This window comes from Pistacia vera, unplaced genomic scaffold, assembly GCF_008641045.1.
Source record: "Pistacia vera cultivar Batoury unplaced genomic scaffold, PisVer_v2 Contig260, whole genome shotgun sequence".
In the NCBI taxonomy this organism is placed as follows: domain Eukaryota; kingdom Viridiplantae; phylum Streptophyta; class Magnoliopsida; order Sapindales; family Anacardiaceae; genus Pistacia; species Pistacia vera.
In genome coordinates this window covers 486,991-504,328 of record NW_022196069.1, presented here as the reverse complement: position 1 = coordinate 504,328, position 17,338 = coordinate 486,991, and the positions used below count along the sequence as shown (strand labels likewise).

The following is a 17,338-nucleotide window of genomic DNA, read 5'->3' as shown; positions in this document are numbered from 1 at the left end:
AAGGGTAGAACGCCACAAGAGCTTTGCTCAAAGCCTCCTTAAGCAGAGAACTGTCAAAGAAATCAGATCTATCAGACTGCGGCTGCGCGGCCGCCGGTAGAAGTACACGATAGGCACCTGACCAAATTGTGCGTTGAAAAGATCCAAGTTTGGGATCACACAGAGTGGCTGGGCGTTTCTTGCAGTGGGTGTACAACACTTACCTTTTTACATGAATCTCCATATATATAATTATATAAAGCTAACAATCTGGAAGTATGGACTAATTAATAGAAGATTTGATACTTATTTGGGGCTAGTAAAACCTAACTTCTATGAAATACAGAATACAAATTGCAGTAGAGAGAATCAGAAGACTTTGGCCTTCAGATAAAGTTGAAATAAAAGATAAGGATGGTAGAATATGGAGGAGATTAATGATAATGAAGTTTTATCAAAAGAACAAGTGTTGGGGTTATCACTCCAATGATATCATATAGACACATGTATATATATAGGAACATAATAATCTTCTCAAGTATGAATTGAATTTTTCTATTATTTTTCTCAGTGCATGTAGAAACGACTTGATAGGTACAGGTAGTAATTTCAATACAAGAATTCATTTTTCTCCTTTATAGAAGAAACATTAATGACACAGAAACCGATTACAATCTTCAATAAGTCTTGTACAAAACAGAGAAAAAAAAACTAGAACTGCAATGAATCCTGTATCAAGAAGAAGAAGAAGACTAAGAAAACCTCTATGGGGTATTATGATTCAAAACTGAATCCAAATTCACTCGGAATTTTGAGGGCACCCAGATATTCACTGGGAAATAATTTGTGCTTCATTTTGTGGAAATATGCCAGCTACTACTTTTTTCAGTCGCAGCAACTGTGAATCAATCAATCAATCTTACCGGTAAGCACGAAGAAGGCGTAGGAGACGATCAGCATATAACCGAAGGACAAGATCCCGGAAACTGGCTTGGTGTATCGAGCTCGTGAAGAAGTAGAAAGCTGCATGGAGGAAGAGAAGAATGCTGAAGAACCTAAAGTGAGGTATGATCTCCCACAACAGAGGTAATCCTCACTGCAGAGTGGAAGTAGCAGAGAACAATGGTATCTCGGCACAGGTGACAATGAGAATGGCAAAGACGATGGAAGAGAAACCGAATATGTAGCAGAACTGATGCAGCCATATTGAGGTGAGAATGAAAAAGAGCTCAATGAAGATGGCTCCAAACAGAAGATGCCTCCGATTAGGATAGAGAAGATCGGGTTCATGTACCAGGCTGCTCTGGGATCTTGTTAGTTTTTCAGGATCCTCCGATGCTGGCTTCTTAAAGCACACATAAATTTTACTGAATTTAAAACCTTACCTGAATCCTGATAGAATTAAATCTCAAAGTTACAGAATAAAAACGAGACTGAAAACCAAACGGAATAGCTGCTCTCTTCTTCTTCTTCTTCTCTTCCTCCTCCTCCTCCTCTTTGGGAAATGGTATTTGTGGAACTTTCCCTTTCTTCTTGGGAAAAGATCAATTAGCCACCTAGAGTTTTTAGAAAAAAAAACGCGTTAAACCCCCACAACCGCCTCATATATCTGCCTAGCCGCCTATTTCCCCGCCCCCATTATTGCGTCAGCCCACCTTCCCACCCCACCATGTAGCCACTACACCAAGCCAAATCGGCTATTTTTTCTTTTTTTTCAATTCAATCCACATTTTTGTTATAGAATACTTTTTAAGATAATAGAATCAAAAATTAATAAGTACATATAAATGGTTGATTTAATAAATAATCAATAAATATAAATGAACAATGCAATAGAAGAATTGTTTGTATTAGTCAACGTATTGCATATTGTACTTTGAGAGGAGTTAAGCTTATAATTATCAATAATACTATACTTACAAAGAAATCTTACAAAGATTTCCATACAAAGTGAGGTGGCAAAAAACGAATGAAAGAATGAAACAAAAACTCAAACTCATTATATTCATTTTTCCATTCATTTTTTGTCATATCACTTGGTATGGAGATCTTTATAAAATTTCTTTGTAAAGATAACATTATTCTATAATTATCTATCAAATGGCAAGTTCCAACATTGTAAAATAACTTCTTGAACAGCTACATGTGATGGCTTTCTAAGCATATGATCAACTATAAACTCCTTTTTTGGACGGGCTTGGCAAAACGTATGATACCCCTTTAAAAGGGATGGGTTGTCTGATCCAAAATCCCTACCATATACCAATGTTTTAAAACCCAGATTGGACCAACCGATCAAACCGATTCGACCGGGAGCTAACATCAACACCGATCCGAAAACCTTCTAAACCCGCTTTGACCAATTAACCAGGAATGAACCAGATTTGGATCGGAGGAATAGTGACAAACCGCCGGTTCAACCGGACCAGTGTCACAACTGAGTCCCAAAATTCCCTAAAAAGAATTTCCCCTTTTCCAATTTCCAGTTCTCCATCTTCAATTTTTATCATAATTTAAACACCTATTAACATATCACAACATTTTATAGTAACAACCAATGTTTCAAAATTTAAATTCATGGATTGTTGGATGGAAAAGAATTATTACAGCAAATACCAAACAATCCAACCAACAAATTGCAACCCAGTCAATATTTTCGAGAAAACCTTAGGTAAAGATGTCAAAAAGCCAACAAGATGCACAGGTAGCCAACTAGCCATCGTAGATTGAAAAAAAAATGCAAGGGAGAGAAGAAACAAGATAGTAGAAGAAGAGAAAAAAGAGATGGAAAAAAGGAAATCCAACAGCCATGAAGCCTTCACCGTGGCGGATAGATCCAACAACCATGAAGCCTTCACTGTGGCGGATAGATCCAGTAGTCACGAAACCTTCACCGTGGCGGATAGATCTAGCAGCCACAAAGCCTACATCGTGGCGGAGCAGCCACGAAGCCTACATCGTGGTAGAGTAGCCATGAAGGCTACACCATTGAGGTCCAAACGGTGACCATGGTAGATCCAAAAAGGATGCAAGGGAGAGAAGAAAGGGAGACGGTAGAAGAAGAGAGAAAAAAATGGGAAAAATGAATAAAAGTAAGGAATTTAGGGTTTTCTTTATAAGTTTTAAAAAGTCAATAATACCCTCTTTGAAACGACGTCATTTGGATTTTAGCTGACATCATTATAATGACGTCATCGGCCCAACCCGCTGGTCCAAATTTAGAGCAGAAAATTTAATTCCTTTAAAAATATGTCAACACATGTTTCACACGTTATTAAAATATATATATCAGCCCTTCCTAACAACTAATCATCCATATATATCCTATATGGATAAGCGTTAATCTCTTATGGTTTCACAAAAATAATAAACGTATCAAAGGTTTTGAAAAGTAATACATACATTAAAAATTGAGTACGTACACATATTTGTTTGTCAAATTAGAAATCATTAATTTGTTCCAAAGTAGATTTTCAGCATTATGAAAATTCCAATAAGATATTTAATGGGTTCTCCAAATTCATAGAGTCAACTGTTAATTCCCTCCTATGGTATCAATTAACAACTTTGTCCCTTAGATACCTGAAATAACAATTTATCCTTTATCATACGCATATTTTGAAGGTTTTGGTGTTTAATTTAACGGATCAAGACTAAATTGTGTTAAGACATATAATAAAAATCCTAATGAAAATAGTAATGTCTAAGTTCCACTTATAAGATTATATATGGCTGAAATGACATATGCTCATTCAAGGAACGTCGTGTGTTATATATGAGTCTAAATACTCTAACATTAAAACTCTTGTGTATTATGTGTTCCAAATACGGAGGCACGATTCATGACATTTTCAAAAGAAGAAAACAAGGAAAACGTAACCATAAAAAATTGTGAAACACAAAAAAATATGTTATTCATGAGCCATGTTACAACGTTAATAAAGATGAACAATTCACTCCTATTTTATTTTCATAAAGAGCTAGGCTTATAATATTTTTTCATGAGGGCAGTTCCCTCGGTGTATAACAACTTCTTGAAGAGTTCCATGTGAGGAGTCTCTAAACATATTATCAAAGATAAACTCCTTTCATTAGATGGGCTTGACAGGATAAACGAAGCTCCTTCAGAAGGGATAGTAGCCCGGCCCATAAAAATTGGGCTGCCCCATCCAAAATCCGCATCATATATGGGCATTCGAGCCCAACTTACTATCCTTAGGTTAGGACAATTATTATTGGGAACTCCCTGTTCAAGAGTCATCATATTATTATAATGTTGTTCCGCATAAGCTAACGTTGACCTCAAATATTCATCATTCATCTGCTTTAACGCTTCATGAATAATCTTCACAGTGTAAATCAACGGTTTTGACTGAATATCACCTGCCAAGGCAATTGGTGTAGCAGTAAATATCACATTCCCGAGATACCCTAATGGGAGTGGAGGATTCAATCTTGATCGTCCTTTTATTGGTATGTATAGTTTGGTTGATTGATTCATAGGCAACCCTCGTGCCTTGCACACACATCGCCATATATGTGCTGCTAAAATCACAAAAGTGCTATACGTGGCTCCATGCTCATTTTTTAGTTTAGCTTTAAAAGCATTGATTTGATCAAGTGGTAAACGAAATCTCGCCATGGAAGTGGGTCTAGGACTTGACTGTGATTCAAGAATATCCATGGAAGGAGGGGGATGGTATTCAATGTGGTTAAATGTAGGATGAGGTGGGATCCTAGCATGAAGTATGGTTCGATCAATAAACGGTGGGACACTAATGGAGAAGCCAGATGTTATCTCAGCCCATGATTTAATGAAATGAAAAGCAGAAGTTCCATCTCCCAAAATATGATGCCACCCAATCCCAAGACAAATTCCTCCGCACTTGAAATAAGTTACCTATTATCATAAATTACGTGATACATATTGGGAACAATAATGGACTGAAACATCAACAATAAGATGATAACATTTTTATATTGGGATCGTACGTACCTGTAACAGAAGCAATGGATAAAAATAGATATCACTTGTCGAATAATCAATGGTTGGAACGAGCTGCCTCATCTTCAAACTTGGAGTGAAATCATCTTCAATAGCACAGCTTGTTTCAGCCTCCATGAACAAGACTCCCTCTCCATTACAATCAATCTGCAGCCTCCCATTTTCATCTCTTCCCAACCTCCCAGCCAAAGGGTAGAACGCCACAAGAGCTTTGCTCAAAGCCTCCTTAAGCACACAACTTCCAAAGAAATAGGAACGATCTGCCGTCTGCGACGGTTGCCGACGGTAGAAGTACACCAAAGGGATGTGAGCTCTGTGTATGTCCAGCAGATCCAATTTAGAGATCCATAGACCATGCTTGGGCGTTTCTTGAGCTGGGCCTACAACACTTGTCTCCTTTACTTTAATCTCCATTGTTTGTGAGAAATTTCTGGTTCCGATCCTGAAAAATTAATAAATGCTCAAAAGTTGAAGATATTTTCATAATTATTCTGACAAAATGTACAGAGCTAAAAGCTTACCTCAATCTTGACAAAATCCCAAGTCACGGATTAAAACCAGATAAAAAAGAGTGTATATATACTGAATAATAAAAATTGGATTTGTTATTAGATGTACATATCTCCATATAAAAAAAGAAAAGAAACAACATGTGATTTACGTTTTATTAATTAAAAAAAAAAAATCAAAAACAAACTTCATTCTTTTGACGGGCTTGTCAAAAATAAATGATTGCCCTCAAATGGAACAATAGCCCGGGCCATAAATATTGGGCTGTCCCATCCAAAATTTATTTTATACATAGCATTTCGACCTAGATCGTTATCTTTAGGTTGGGACAATTGTAACTATGGGTTCCTTTTTTAAGAGTCAATCATATCGTGGTAATATTGTTCCATACAAGTTAACGTCGATCTCAAATACTCATCATCAATTCGCTTTAATGCTTTGTAAATAATTTTTATAGTGTAAATCAGAAATTTTGATTATCACCTACTAAGCCAATTGGTATAGCAATAAATGTCATATTCTCGAGATACTCAAATTGTAGTGGAGGATTTAATCTTGATCGTCCATTTATAGGTATGTATAATTTAATTGTTTGATCATCGAGTAACATACATGTGCTACAAAAATCGACACCGTGGTCTTTCTTTAATTTTGATTTAAGGAAATTGATATTATCAATTGATAAGCTAAGTCTAGCAATGAAAGTGGATTCATGACCTGATTGTGATTCATCAAACTCATTATCAATAACAAAACCTATTTCAGCCTCCGTGAACAAAATATAGAGTACCAAAAGAAGATATTGTTCATCAGGGTATGCTTACAATCTTAAAAGAGATGAACAATTCACTCCTAAATTTTAATTTATTTTTTATTTTTATAAAGCACTAGGCTTATAATATTTTTTCATGGAGCCAACTCCTTCACTGTAAAAGAAATTCTTGAAGAGCTCTATGTGCCGAGTCTCCAAGCATATAATTAAAGAGAAACTCCTTTCATTTGATGGCCTTGGCAAGATAAATGATTGCCCTTCAAATGGAACAATAGCCCGGCCCATATAGATTGGACTGCCCCATCCAAAATTCGTATCATATATAGGCATTCCACCCCAACTCACTATCCTTAGGTTAGGAGAATTGCAACTGGGGGCTCCTTGTTTGAGACCGGTTAGATCATTGTAATGTTTTTCAACGTAAGCTAATGTTGATCTCAAGTACTCATCATCCATTCGCTTTAATGCTTCATGAATAATCTTTACAACGTAAATCAACGGTTTGGATCGAATATCATCTGCCAAGGCAATCGGTGTGGCAGTAAATATGACATTCCCGAGATACCCCAATGGGAGTGGAGGATTGAACCTCGACCGTCCATTTGTGGGTATGTACAACTTAGTTGCTTGATCATTAGGCAAACCACGAGCTTTGCATAAGCAACGCCAAACATGTGCTGCTAGAATTTCATAAGTGGAATACGTGACGTCTTGATCTTTCTTGAATTTTGTTTTAAGGAAGCTGATTCTATCAAGTGATAGTTCAACTCTAGTCATGGAAGTGGGTAAAACACCAGATTGTAACTGAGAAGGTGGGTGGTATTCGATGTGATCGAATGTGGGATAAGGTGGGGTTCTAGATTTTAGTATGGTTCGATCAATAAAGGGTGGGTTACTAATAGAAAAACCAGATGATATCTCAGCCCATGATTTGATGAAATTCAATCCAGAAGTTCCATCTCCTAATATATGATGCTATCCAACGCCAAGACAAACCCCTCCACACTTGAAATAAGTTACCTAGCAATTAAAGTGATGATCAATTACATAATATATAATATTAAACATATATAAGACTCATAATATAGAACATTAAATTTGTAATCCGTGACGGAACGAAAAATTATGTTTGGAAGGCTAAGGTGTAAAGCTTTTTTTTTTTTTCTTCTTTTAAACAGGGTATCCAGATCAACTTGCACGCACCTCGACTAATCCTTAAAGGCGATTAGCACAGCATCCCACCATCATGATCATCTACTTAAATCTTAGGAGCCAGAGAATTCAAACCTGAGACCCACATATCTTAGTGCTCATCCTACCATTTGAGCTACCTAAGGGTGGGTTAAGGTGTAAAGTTTATTAAACTAAAGGGCCAAAATGAACAAATACATTTTTAATGGGTGAAACAATAAAATTTGAAAAGTTGCTTGTTTTATATTATAACTATATTATATGATGGGCGGGGTACATCTTCCTAGATGATAACATTCAATATTGGACATATAATATTGACATGGACTATTAAGTCATAATGCACTAAATAAAGTAATAGAAAACATTGAACATAGACAAGGCACATTATTAAATGTTAAACGAGTAGACGACGTGTTCCCACCAAAGGTTTGATGAATCCTAAGTTAGTATCATTGATTCTATTTATTTTAGATTCTCACCCTTAAAGTAATATTATGAATTTTTAGGGTTTAGAGGATACAATTACTATAATACCCTTAACCCTAAATTAATAAATTATGTTTTAACCCCTAAATTAGTAGAATTATAACTTACCATTTTATTTTTAAATTATATCAAAAACACCCTCGGTCACTACACACCCTTGTCGGAAACAGCCCAATCTGGGCTGTTTCCGGTGACGCCGAACCCCTTGGTCACCTCTATCACCTTCCCCGTAGTCCGTCATCCAAAAACCCCTCTGGTTCCTAACTCATTTGCCCCTCCAATCGCCGACGCCGTTAGGCTTAGGGTTTCGGTGTTCTTCACCTGATTCCGGTCGGTTCTGGCGGTGAAAATCCAACTGGACACCACCAATGCAACCACCGTCTCCAAATATATAAAAAACCCTATTGCCCAGCAACCGTTTCGTCGTCATTTGCTGGCCGAGAGTTCGTGTTCATCGACCGTTTTTTGATGTCGTGGCCGGCGATGGGCGAGTGATGAGGGGTTGTGAATGGTATGGTTTTGTAGAGGGGAGGAAGGGGGTTCAAACGGTGGTGACAAGGGTGATTTAAGGTGGAAGAATCGTCGGAAAAAGAGCAAAAAACGTCGGGAACGACAGCTGCTAATGTGCACCGGAGGGCTGTTAGAGGCAGTGGTCTACTAACATGCGTCGCCCATGTAAAATGACCAATTTACCCCTTTACCGTTATATCAAACGTTTTTTCGTCACTTTAAGGGTGAGAATCTGGAATAAATGGAATCTATGATACTAACTTAGGATTTCGTCAAACCTTGGGTGGGAATATGTCGTTTACTCATGTTAAACTCATGTTAAACTAGTAAAGAGATGGCAAAACTAAAATAGTTCAAATGTATTATACTTTCAATAAGAGTGGATGTAGTTCATATTAAAGGATTACCTGTGACACTAGCAGCGGGGAAGATGAGATATTTGTAGATGAATAATCAAGACTTGGAACGAGCTGCCTCATCCTCAAGCTTGGGGTGAAGTTATCATCACCAAATTCATCATCAACAACACAACTTGTTTCAGCCTCCATGAACAAAACTCCTTCTGCATTACACTCAATCTGCAGCCTCCCATTTTCGTCCCTTTTCAGCCTTCCAGCCAAAGGGTAGAACGCCACAAGAGCTTTGCTCAAAGCCTCCTTAAGCAGTGAAGTGTCAAAGAAATCGGATCTTTCAGACACCGCCGGCCGCCGGTAGAAGTACACCAGAGGCACCTGACCGAAGTGTGCGTTCAGCAGATCCAAGTTTGAGATCCATAGAGAATGGCTTGGCGTTTGTTGAGCGGGGCGTACAACACTTGTCTTCTTACGTGGATCTCCATTTATGAGAAAATCTTGAATTTTCTCCCACTGGTTTTGATCATGAAAAATTAGTAAGTGCTCCAAAGTTGAAGTAATTTTCCATAAAGAGCTTTAACAAATTTTACAGAATCTAAACCCTTACCTCAATCTTGATAAAATTAAATCCCAAAGTTACAGTATCAAAACCGAGACTGAACCAAGCTGAACAGCTTCTCCCTTCTCTTCTGCTTCCTCTTTGGACAAATGGTATTTTATAATACTTTTCCCTTTTTCTTTTGCAAAAAGATCAATTACCCCCCTTAATGTTTGAAAAAAGAACAATAAACCCCCACCACGGCAACACCGCCCCATATTATCATATATCACGGCGCTTTCTCCCCAACCTCATTATTTCGTCACCCCACATGTAGTAGCCAAATCGGCTATTTTTTCTTTATTTTTTTCAATTCAATCACGCTTCTGTTTTAAAATACTTTTTAAGATAATAGATAAAAGAATTTAATAAACAGTACATATATATGGTTGATTTAATCAATAATCAATAAATATAGATGAACGATAAATAAGAATAAAAGAAGATGTTATTTTATTTTTATTTTTATTCTTTCATAAAGAACTATGCTTATAATATTTGTTCACGGGGGCATCTCCTTCCGTGTATAACAACTTCTTGAATAGTTCCATGTGAGGAGTCTCCAAGCATATAATCAAAGATAAATTTCTTTCATTAGATGGGTTTGGCAGGATAAGCGAAGCTCCTTCAAAAGGGACAATAGCCCGACTCATGAAAAAAGGATTGCCCCATCCAAAATCCGTATCATATATGGGCATTCGGGCCCAACTTATTATCTTTAGGCTAGGACAATTACTACTAAAAACTCCTTGTTTGAGACTCGTCCGATCATTATAATATTGTTCCACATAAGCTAATGTCGACCTCAAATACTCATCATTCATCTGTTTTAACGCTTCATGAATAATCTTTACAGTGTAAATCAACGGTTTTGATTGAATATCACTTGCCAAGGCCATCGGTATAGCAGTAAATACCACATTTCCGAAATACCCCAATGGTAGTGGAGGATCCAATCTTGCTCGTCCTTCTGTTGGTATGTGTAGTTTGGTTAAATTATTCCCAGGCAATCCACGTGCCTTGCACACACAACGCCATATATGTGCTGCTAAAATCACAAAAGTGCTATACGTGGCTCCATCCTCATTTTTTAGTTTTGCTCTAAAAGAATTGATTTGATCAAGTGATAAACGAAATTTCGCCATGGAAGTGGGTCTAGGACTTGATTGTGATTCAAGAATATCCATGGGAGGAGGGGGATGGTATTCACTGTGGTTAAATGTAGGATGAGATGGGATCCTTGCATGAAGTATGGTTCTATCAATGGAGGGAGGAATGCTAATAGGGAAGCCACAAGTTATTTCAGCCCATGATTTGATAAAATGAAATGCAGAAACTCCGTCTCCCAAAATATGATGCCACCCAATCCCAACACAAATTCCTCCGCACTTGAAATAAGTTACCTAGAATCATAAATTACATAATATACATTGAGAAGAATAAACAGACTTAAGAATTACCGAATATATATTTATTGTGATCGTACCTGTAACAGAAGCAGTGGATGAAAGGAGATATCGCCTGTTGAATAATCAATGGCTGGAACGAGCTGCTTCATCTTCAAACTTGGAGTGAAGTCATCTTCCATAGCACAACTTGTTTCAGCCTCTATGAACAAGACTCCCTCTCCATTACAATCAATCTGCAGCCTCCCATTTCCATCTCTTCCCAACCTTCCAGCCAAAGGGTAGAACGCCACAAGAGCTTTGCTCAAAGACTCCTTAAGCAGAGAACTGTCGAAGAAATCAGATCTATCAGACGCCGGCTGCGGCGGCCGCCTGTAGAAGTACACCATAGGCACCTGACCAAATTGTGCGTTGAAAAGGTCCAAGTTTGAGATCCATAGAGAGTGGCTGGGCGTTTCTTGAGCTGGGTGTACAACACTTACCTTCTTTACATGAATCTCCATATATATAATTATATAAAGCTAACAATCTGAAAAGTATGGACTAATTAATAAGAAATTTTGATACGTATTTTGGGTGAGTAAAACCTAATAAGTTCTTTGAAATGCAGAATACAAATAGCAGTAGAGAGAATCAGAAGACTTTGGCCTTCAGATAAAGTTGAAATAAAAGATAAGGATGGTAGAATTATTGGAGCTTGATGGAGATTAATGATAATGAAGTTTTGTCAAGGTACAAGTGTTGGGGCTATCACGTCAATGATATCATATATGTACACATGTATGTATATATATAGGACACATAATAATCTTCTCAAGTATGAATTGAATTTTTCTATTATTTTTCTCAGTGCATGGCAGATAAGACTTGATAGGTACAGCCGTACAGACAACATTTGTTAAAGAGACAGGGTAAGTAATTTCAATACAAGAGTTCCTTTTTCTCCTTAATAGAATCCTCTTAACAAGTCTCATACAAAACAGTAAAGAAAAGAACAATTAACAAGGAAAAAAAAAGAACTGGAACTGCCATTGAACCCTGTATCAAGAAGAAGAAGAAGAAAAAGAAGAAGAAGACTAATAACAATCTCTATGGGGTTTTATGATTCAAAACTGAATCCAAATTAACTCTGGAATTTTGAGGGCACCCAAAATATTCCCTGGGAAATAATTTGTGCTTCATTTTGTGGAAATATGCCAGCTACTATTTTTTCAGTCGCAGCAACTGGTGAATCAATCAATCAATCTTAACTGACGAGTTGATCAGCCGCGTAGAAACCGATCGTACTGGTAAGCAAGAAGAAGGCGTAGGAGACGATCAGCATATAACCGAATTACAAGATCCCGGAAATTGGCTTGGTGATATCGAGCTTCGTGAAGAAGTAGAAAGCTGCATAAAGGAAGAGATAGAATGCTGAAGAACCTGAAGTGAGGTATGATCACCACCACCAGAGGTAATCCTCACTGCAGAGCTGGGGCACAGGTGACAATGAGAATGGCAAAGACGATGAAGAGGAAACCGAATATGTAGTAGCACTGATGCAGCCGTATTGAGGTGAGAATGAAAAAGAGCTCAATGAAGATGGCTCAAAACGGAAGAATGCCTCCGATGAGGATAGAGAAGATCGGGTTCATGTACCAGGGCTGCTCTGGGATTTGCCTTGGGATCTTGATAGTTTTCACAGGATCCTCCAATGCTGGCTTCTTAAACCCAACATAAATTTTACTGAATTTAAAACCTTACCAATCCTGATAAAATTAAATAGCAAAGTTACGGAATCAAAAACGAGACTGAAACCAAACTGAATAGCTTCTCTCTTCTCTTCTTCTTCTTCATCTTCCTCCTCCTCTTCTTTGGAGAAATGGTATTTTGTGGAACTTTCCCTTTCTTCTTTTGGGAAAAGATCAATTAGCCACCTAGAGTTTTGAAAAAAAACATTAAACCCACACAACCGCGTCATATATATGACAGCGCTTATTATTGCGTCAACCCGCCTTCCCACCCCACCATGTAGCCACTACACCAAGCCAAATCGGCTATTTTTTTTTTTTTTTCTTTTTTTCGATTCAATCCACATTTTTGTTTTAAAATACTTTTTAAGATAATAGATTCAAAAATTAATAAATACATATAAATGGTTGATTTAATAAACATAAATGAACAATGCAATAAAAGAATTGTTTGTGTTAGTCAATGAATTGCATATTGTATCATCTCGACTTCGAGAGGAGCTAAGCTTATAATTATCAATAATATTATACTTACAAAGATTTTCATATAAAGTGAGGTGACAAAAAATGAATGGAACAGTGAAACAAAAAGTCAAACTCATTATATTCACTTTTTCATTCATTTTTTGTCATATCACTTTGTATGAAGATCTTTATAAGATTTCTTTATAAGTGTAACATTATTCTATAATTATTTATCAACTGGCAAGTTCCAACATTGTAAAATAACTTCTTGAACAGCTACATGTGATGGCTTTCTAAGCATATGATCAACGATAAACTCCTTTCTTTGGATGGGCTTGGCAAAACGTATGATACCCCTTTAAAAGGGATGGGTTGCCTAATCCAAAATCCTTACCATATACCACTGTTTTAAAACCCAGACCGGACCGACCGGTCAAACCGATTCGACCGGGAGCTAGCATCAACACCGATCCGAAAACCTTCTAAACCCGCCTTTAACAATTAACCCGGAATGAACCAGATTTGGACTGGAGGAATAGTGACAAACCGTCAGTTCAACCAGACCGGTGTCACAACTAAGTCACCAAAATTCCCTAAAAACAATTTCCCCTCTTCCAATTTCCAGTTCTCCATCTTCAATTTTTATCATAATTTAAACGTCTATTAACATATCACAACATTTTATAATAACAGTCAATGTTTCAAAATTCAAATTCATGGATTGTTGGATGGAAAAGAATTATTATAGCAAATACCAAACAGTCCAACCAACAAATTGCAACCAAGTCAATATTTTCGAGAAAACCTTAGGTAAAGATGTCAAAAAGCCAACAAGATGCCCAAGTAGCCAACTAGCCATCGTAGATCGAAAAAAAAAAATGCAAGGGAGAGAAGAAACAAGACAGGTGAAGAAGAGGAAAAAGAAATGGAAAAAAGGAAATCTAACAGCCATGAAGCCTTCACCATGGTGGATAGATCCAACAACGATGAAGCCTTCACTGTGGCGGATAGATCTAGTAGTCACAAAGCCTTCACCATGGCGAATAGATCCAACAGCCACGAAGCCTACACCGTGGCGGAGCAGCCACGAAATCTACATCGTGGCGGAGCAGCCATGAAGCCTACACTATTGAGGTCCAACCGGTAGCCATGGTAGATCAAAAAAAGATGCAAGGGAGAGAAGAAAGGGAGACGGTAGAAGAAGAGAGAAAGAAATGGGAAAAATGAATAAAAGTAAGGAATTTAGGGTTTTCTTTATAAGTTTTAAAAAGTCAATAATACCCTCTTTGAAACGGCGTCATTTGGATTTTAGTTGACATCATTATAATAACGTCATCGGCCCAACCCGCCAGTCCAATCGGTTGGACCAGTCAACCCGGGATTTGGGCACTTGACGAGGTCAAGGCTCGGGTCAAGCTTTAAAACAGTGCCATATACAGGCATTCAGAGCCAACTTAGTATCCTAAGGTTAGGAGACTTGCATGTAGGGGCTTTTTGCTTAAGAGTCGTTTGATCATGATCATGTTGCAATGTTTCTTGAAACCTCAGGGGAGGTCTTAGATAATAACCCTAAACCTATGGGACATTATCTTAGCCGTTTTGGAGTGTTGATGCCGTATGTAGGGGTGGAAAAAAAAATCCGAAAACCGAATCGGACCGAGAAACCGGACCGAAACCGAACCGAAAATTCGGTTTTTTTTTGGGTTTCGGTTCGGATATTAAAAAAAACCGGATATTCGGTTCGGTTTCGGTTTTTTTTAAAAAAGAAAACCGGTTACCCAGAACCGGTTTTATGAACCGAAATGTTTAAAAAATTATTGCATTTTTATTTTTACATTTTTATTTTGCATTTGCAATTCCAAACCCTAACACCATCTAACACTCTCAGTCTCTCACAGTCTCAACTCTCACGATCTCACTCAGTCTCACTGTCTCAGACACTCACTTCACTACCTTCAGTCTTCATCAGTCTTCACTACTTAGTCTACTCCAGTCTCCATTCTCCAGCTCGGCAGACGGCAGCTCCACTGCTCTAGTACGAGTCTACTCCAATCTTCACTCTCCACTCTCCAGCTCGGCAGACGGCAGCTCCACTGCTCCAGTACGAGTCTACTCCAATCTCCACTCTCCAGCTCGGCAGACGGCAGCTCCACTCTCCAGCTCGGCAGACGGCAGCTCCACTCTCCAGCTCAGCAGACGACAGCTCCACTGCTCCAGTACGGTAGTACTCAGCTCTCAGACGCACTCGCGCCGGCGCCGGTACTCAGACACTCACCTCAGACCCCAGTAACCGTTAGTCTCTCTCTCACACTCTCAGAGTCTCTGTCTCAGTTGTCAGTTCTCACGTCGGAGTCACGCGGTCACGCCGGAGTCTCTCACTCTCAGTTCTCAGATCTGTTGTTCTCAGATCTGTTGCTTAACGGTCGGCACGGCAGTCACCAGTCGCGGTCACCATTCTTCTTCCTTCACCAAGTCTCCACGTCATCGTCTGTCTCCGGTGGGTGACCAATTCTTCTTTGGCTTTTTTTCTTTGTATTTGTTGGTGACCATTGACGGGATGAGGCAGGCTGATAATTAATTTTTTTTAAAAGAAAAAAACTCAATTTTAAGGCATTTAGCAATGTTTGATGATGGGAGCTATCCTTTTGTGTCTACTGTCTATATGAGTGTTGGAATGATAATGTATATACTTTGACAGTAATATGAAAAATTGAAAATCCCATTCATCTGTTTCCAGATTCTATTTTTTATGCATTTAGAGGTATTATATATTTGAGAAGTGCTTATTTGTGGATAAGTTTAGTAGCTTTTGATGAGTTCTAAAGTTAAAGTGCTTCTTGGGCTCCAGTATGCCAGTATGGTAGCTTTTGATGTGTTTTTTTTTAATATACTCAGTAATCAAATAATTATTGAGGACACCTTGGATGAGTTGACGAAAATTGAGTCGGGTAAAATTTTTGCTTTACTTTCAATTAATTAATTATGTATGTGTTGGATTTGTTAATTATACTTTCAATATTTAATTATGTGTTTATCCAACTTTTTGTAGAATTTCCATCTTTCAGAGTAAAAGTACTCGTTCTCAACTAATTGATTGAAGGGCAATCCAAATTTCCAATAACCAGGTTATACTATGATTTTATTTAGTTTTATTTGTTCTTTATTTACTAATTTCTAGATTTGAGGACAAACTTATAAAAAGAAAGAAATTTAAAATGGAAGCTATCTAACAAGTTGTGGAACTTTTTTTTTTGACAGTTGACATTTGCAATGGATTGGAATGTGCTTGCAGTTGGACAGTTATTGCTTGCTGGAGGCTCTTTTGAAATCATTTTTGTGGATTTGTTATATTTAGATTTGTCTTTGTGAACTTTCTTGTATATCTTCTCAGTTTGCATTCATTATTTGATTTGGAAATGTGCTTGTTAGTACTTAGGTTTGTTTTGTGAAATGTGATTATTATGTTGTTTTGTGGAAATGTGTTTGCTAGTTTTAATTTTATTATGTTGTTTTTTTGGAAATGTGTTTGCTAGTTTTAATCATGTGTTTAATTTGGATTTTGTGGAAATAGTTTCTTATTTTATTCATTTCATGTGTTTGATTTGTAATTTTAGGATGTGGAAATGTGTTTATTATGTTTGATTTTGTGGAAACTAAGTTGGCAACAGAGGACTATTTTTTTGTTTGTATAGTTTGTATATTTTTTAGTTTGTAATTGAGTTTGTATCATATCTTTGTTTTTGTAATCTTTGATTTGTAATTTAAAATTATTAATATTTGATTTTGATGTACATTCAAATTATATGAATTCAAATTCAATTACAATAAATATAAGTTTATTAATGTAATTGAATTTACAGTAGATATAAGTTTATAACTTTAAGTGTTAAAAAAAAAATAGAAACATGGAAAAAAGAAAAAGTGCAAAATGGAGTGTGCTAAATTGGGCCAAAAAGGCAGCCCATAACTTATGGGCCATAAGTGGAGTGTGTGAAATGGGCCGAACCGAATTAATTTTATTAACCGGTTAACCGATTAACCGAACCGAATTTTCGGTTCGGTTTATAACCGCTTAATAACCGAAACCGGACCGGTTTCGGTTTAGTTTATTTTGTAAACCGAAAACCGGTTCGGTTCAAGAATCCGGTTAACCGGTTCGGTTAACCGGATTTTTCCACCCCTAGCCGTATGGCTCAAGGTCTTTTATTTTCTTGGCAGTTTGTTGATGTGGTGGTGTACATTAGCGTTGTTCTTGCCTCTTGGCAGTTTGGGTGTTAGATTTAAGGAATATGTTATGTTTACAACATTCTCTCATAATATCGACATGACA

General features: G+C 37.3%; 1 protein-coding gene across 1 annotated transcript in view; it reads right to left on the bottom strand.

The window, feature by feature from the left end:
- Positions 1–3,860: 3,860 nt before the first annotated feature.
- The window catches only part of LOC116132779 (shikimate O-hydroxycinnamoyltransferase-like), a 33,834-nt gene continuing 20,356 nt past the window's right edge, over positions 3,861–17,338 (bottom strand). The window contains exons 2-3 of the mRNA XM_031418450.1: positions 4,976–5,426; positions 3,861–4,879 (exon numbers count right to left, since the gene is read on the bottom strand). Coding sequence (XP_031274310.1) covers positions 3,950–4,879; positions 4,976–5,398 — 1,353 coding nt within the window. The 5' untranslated portion in view covers positions 5,399–5,426 and the 3' untranslated portion in view covers positions 3,861–3,949. The remainder of the gene's footprint in view (positions 4,880–4,975; positions 5,427–17,338) is intronic.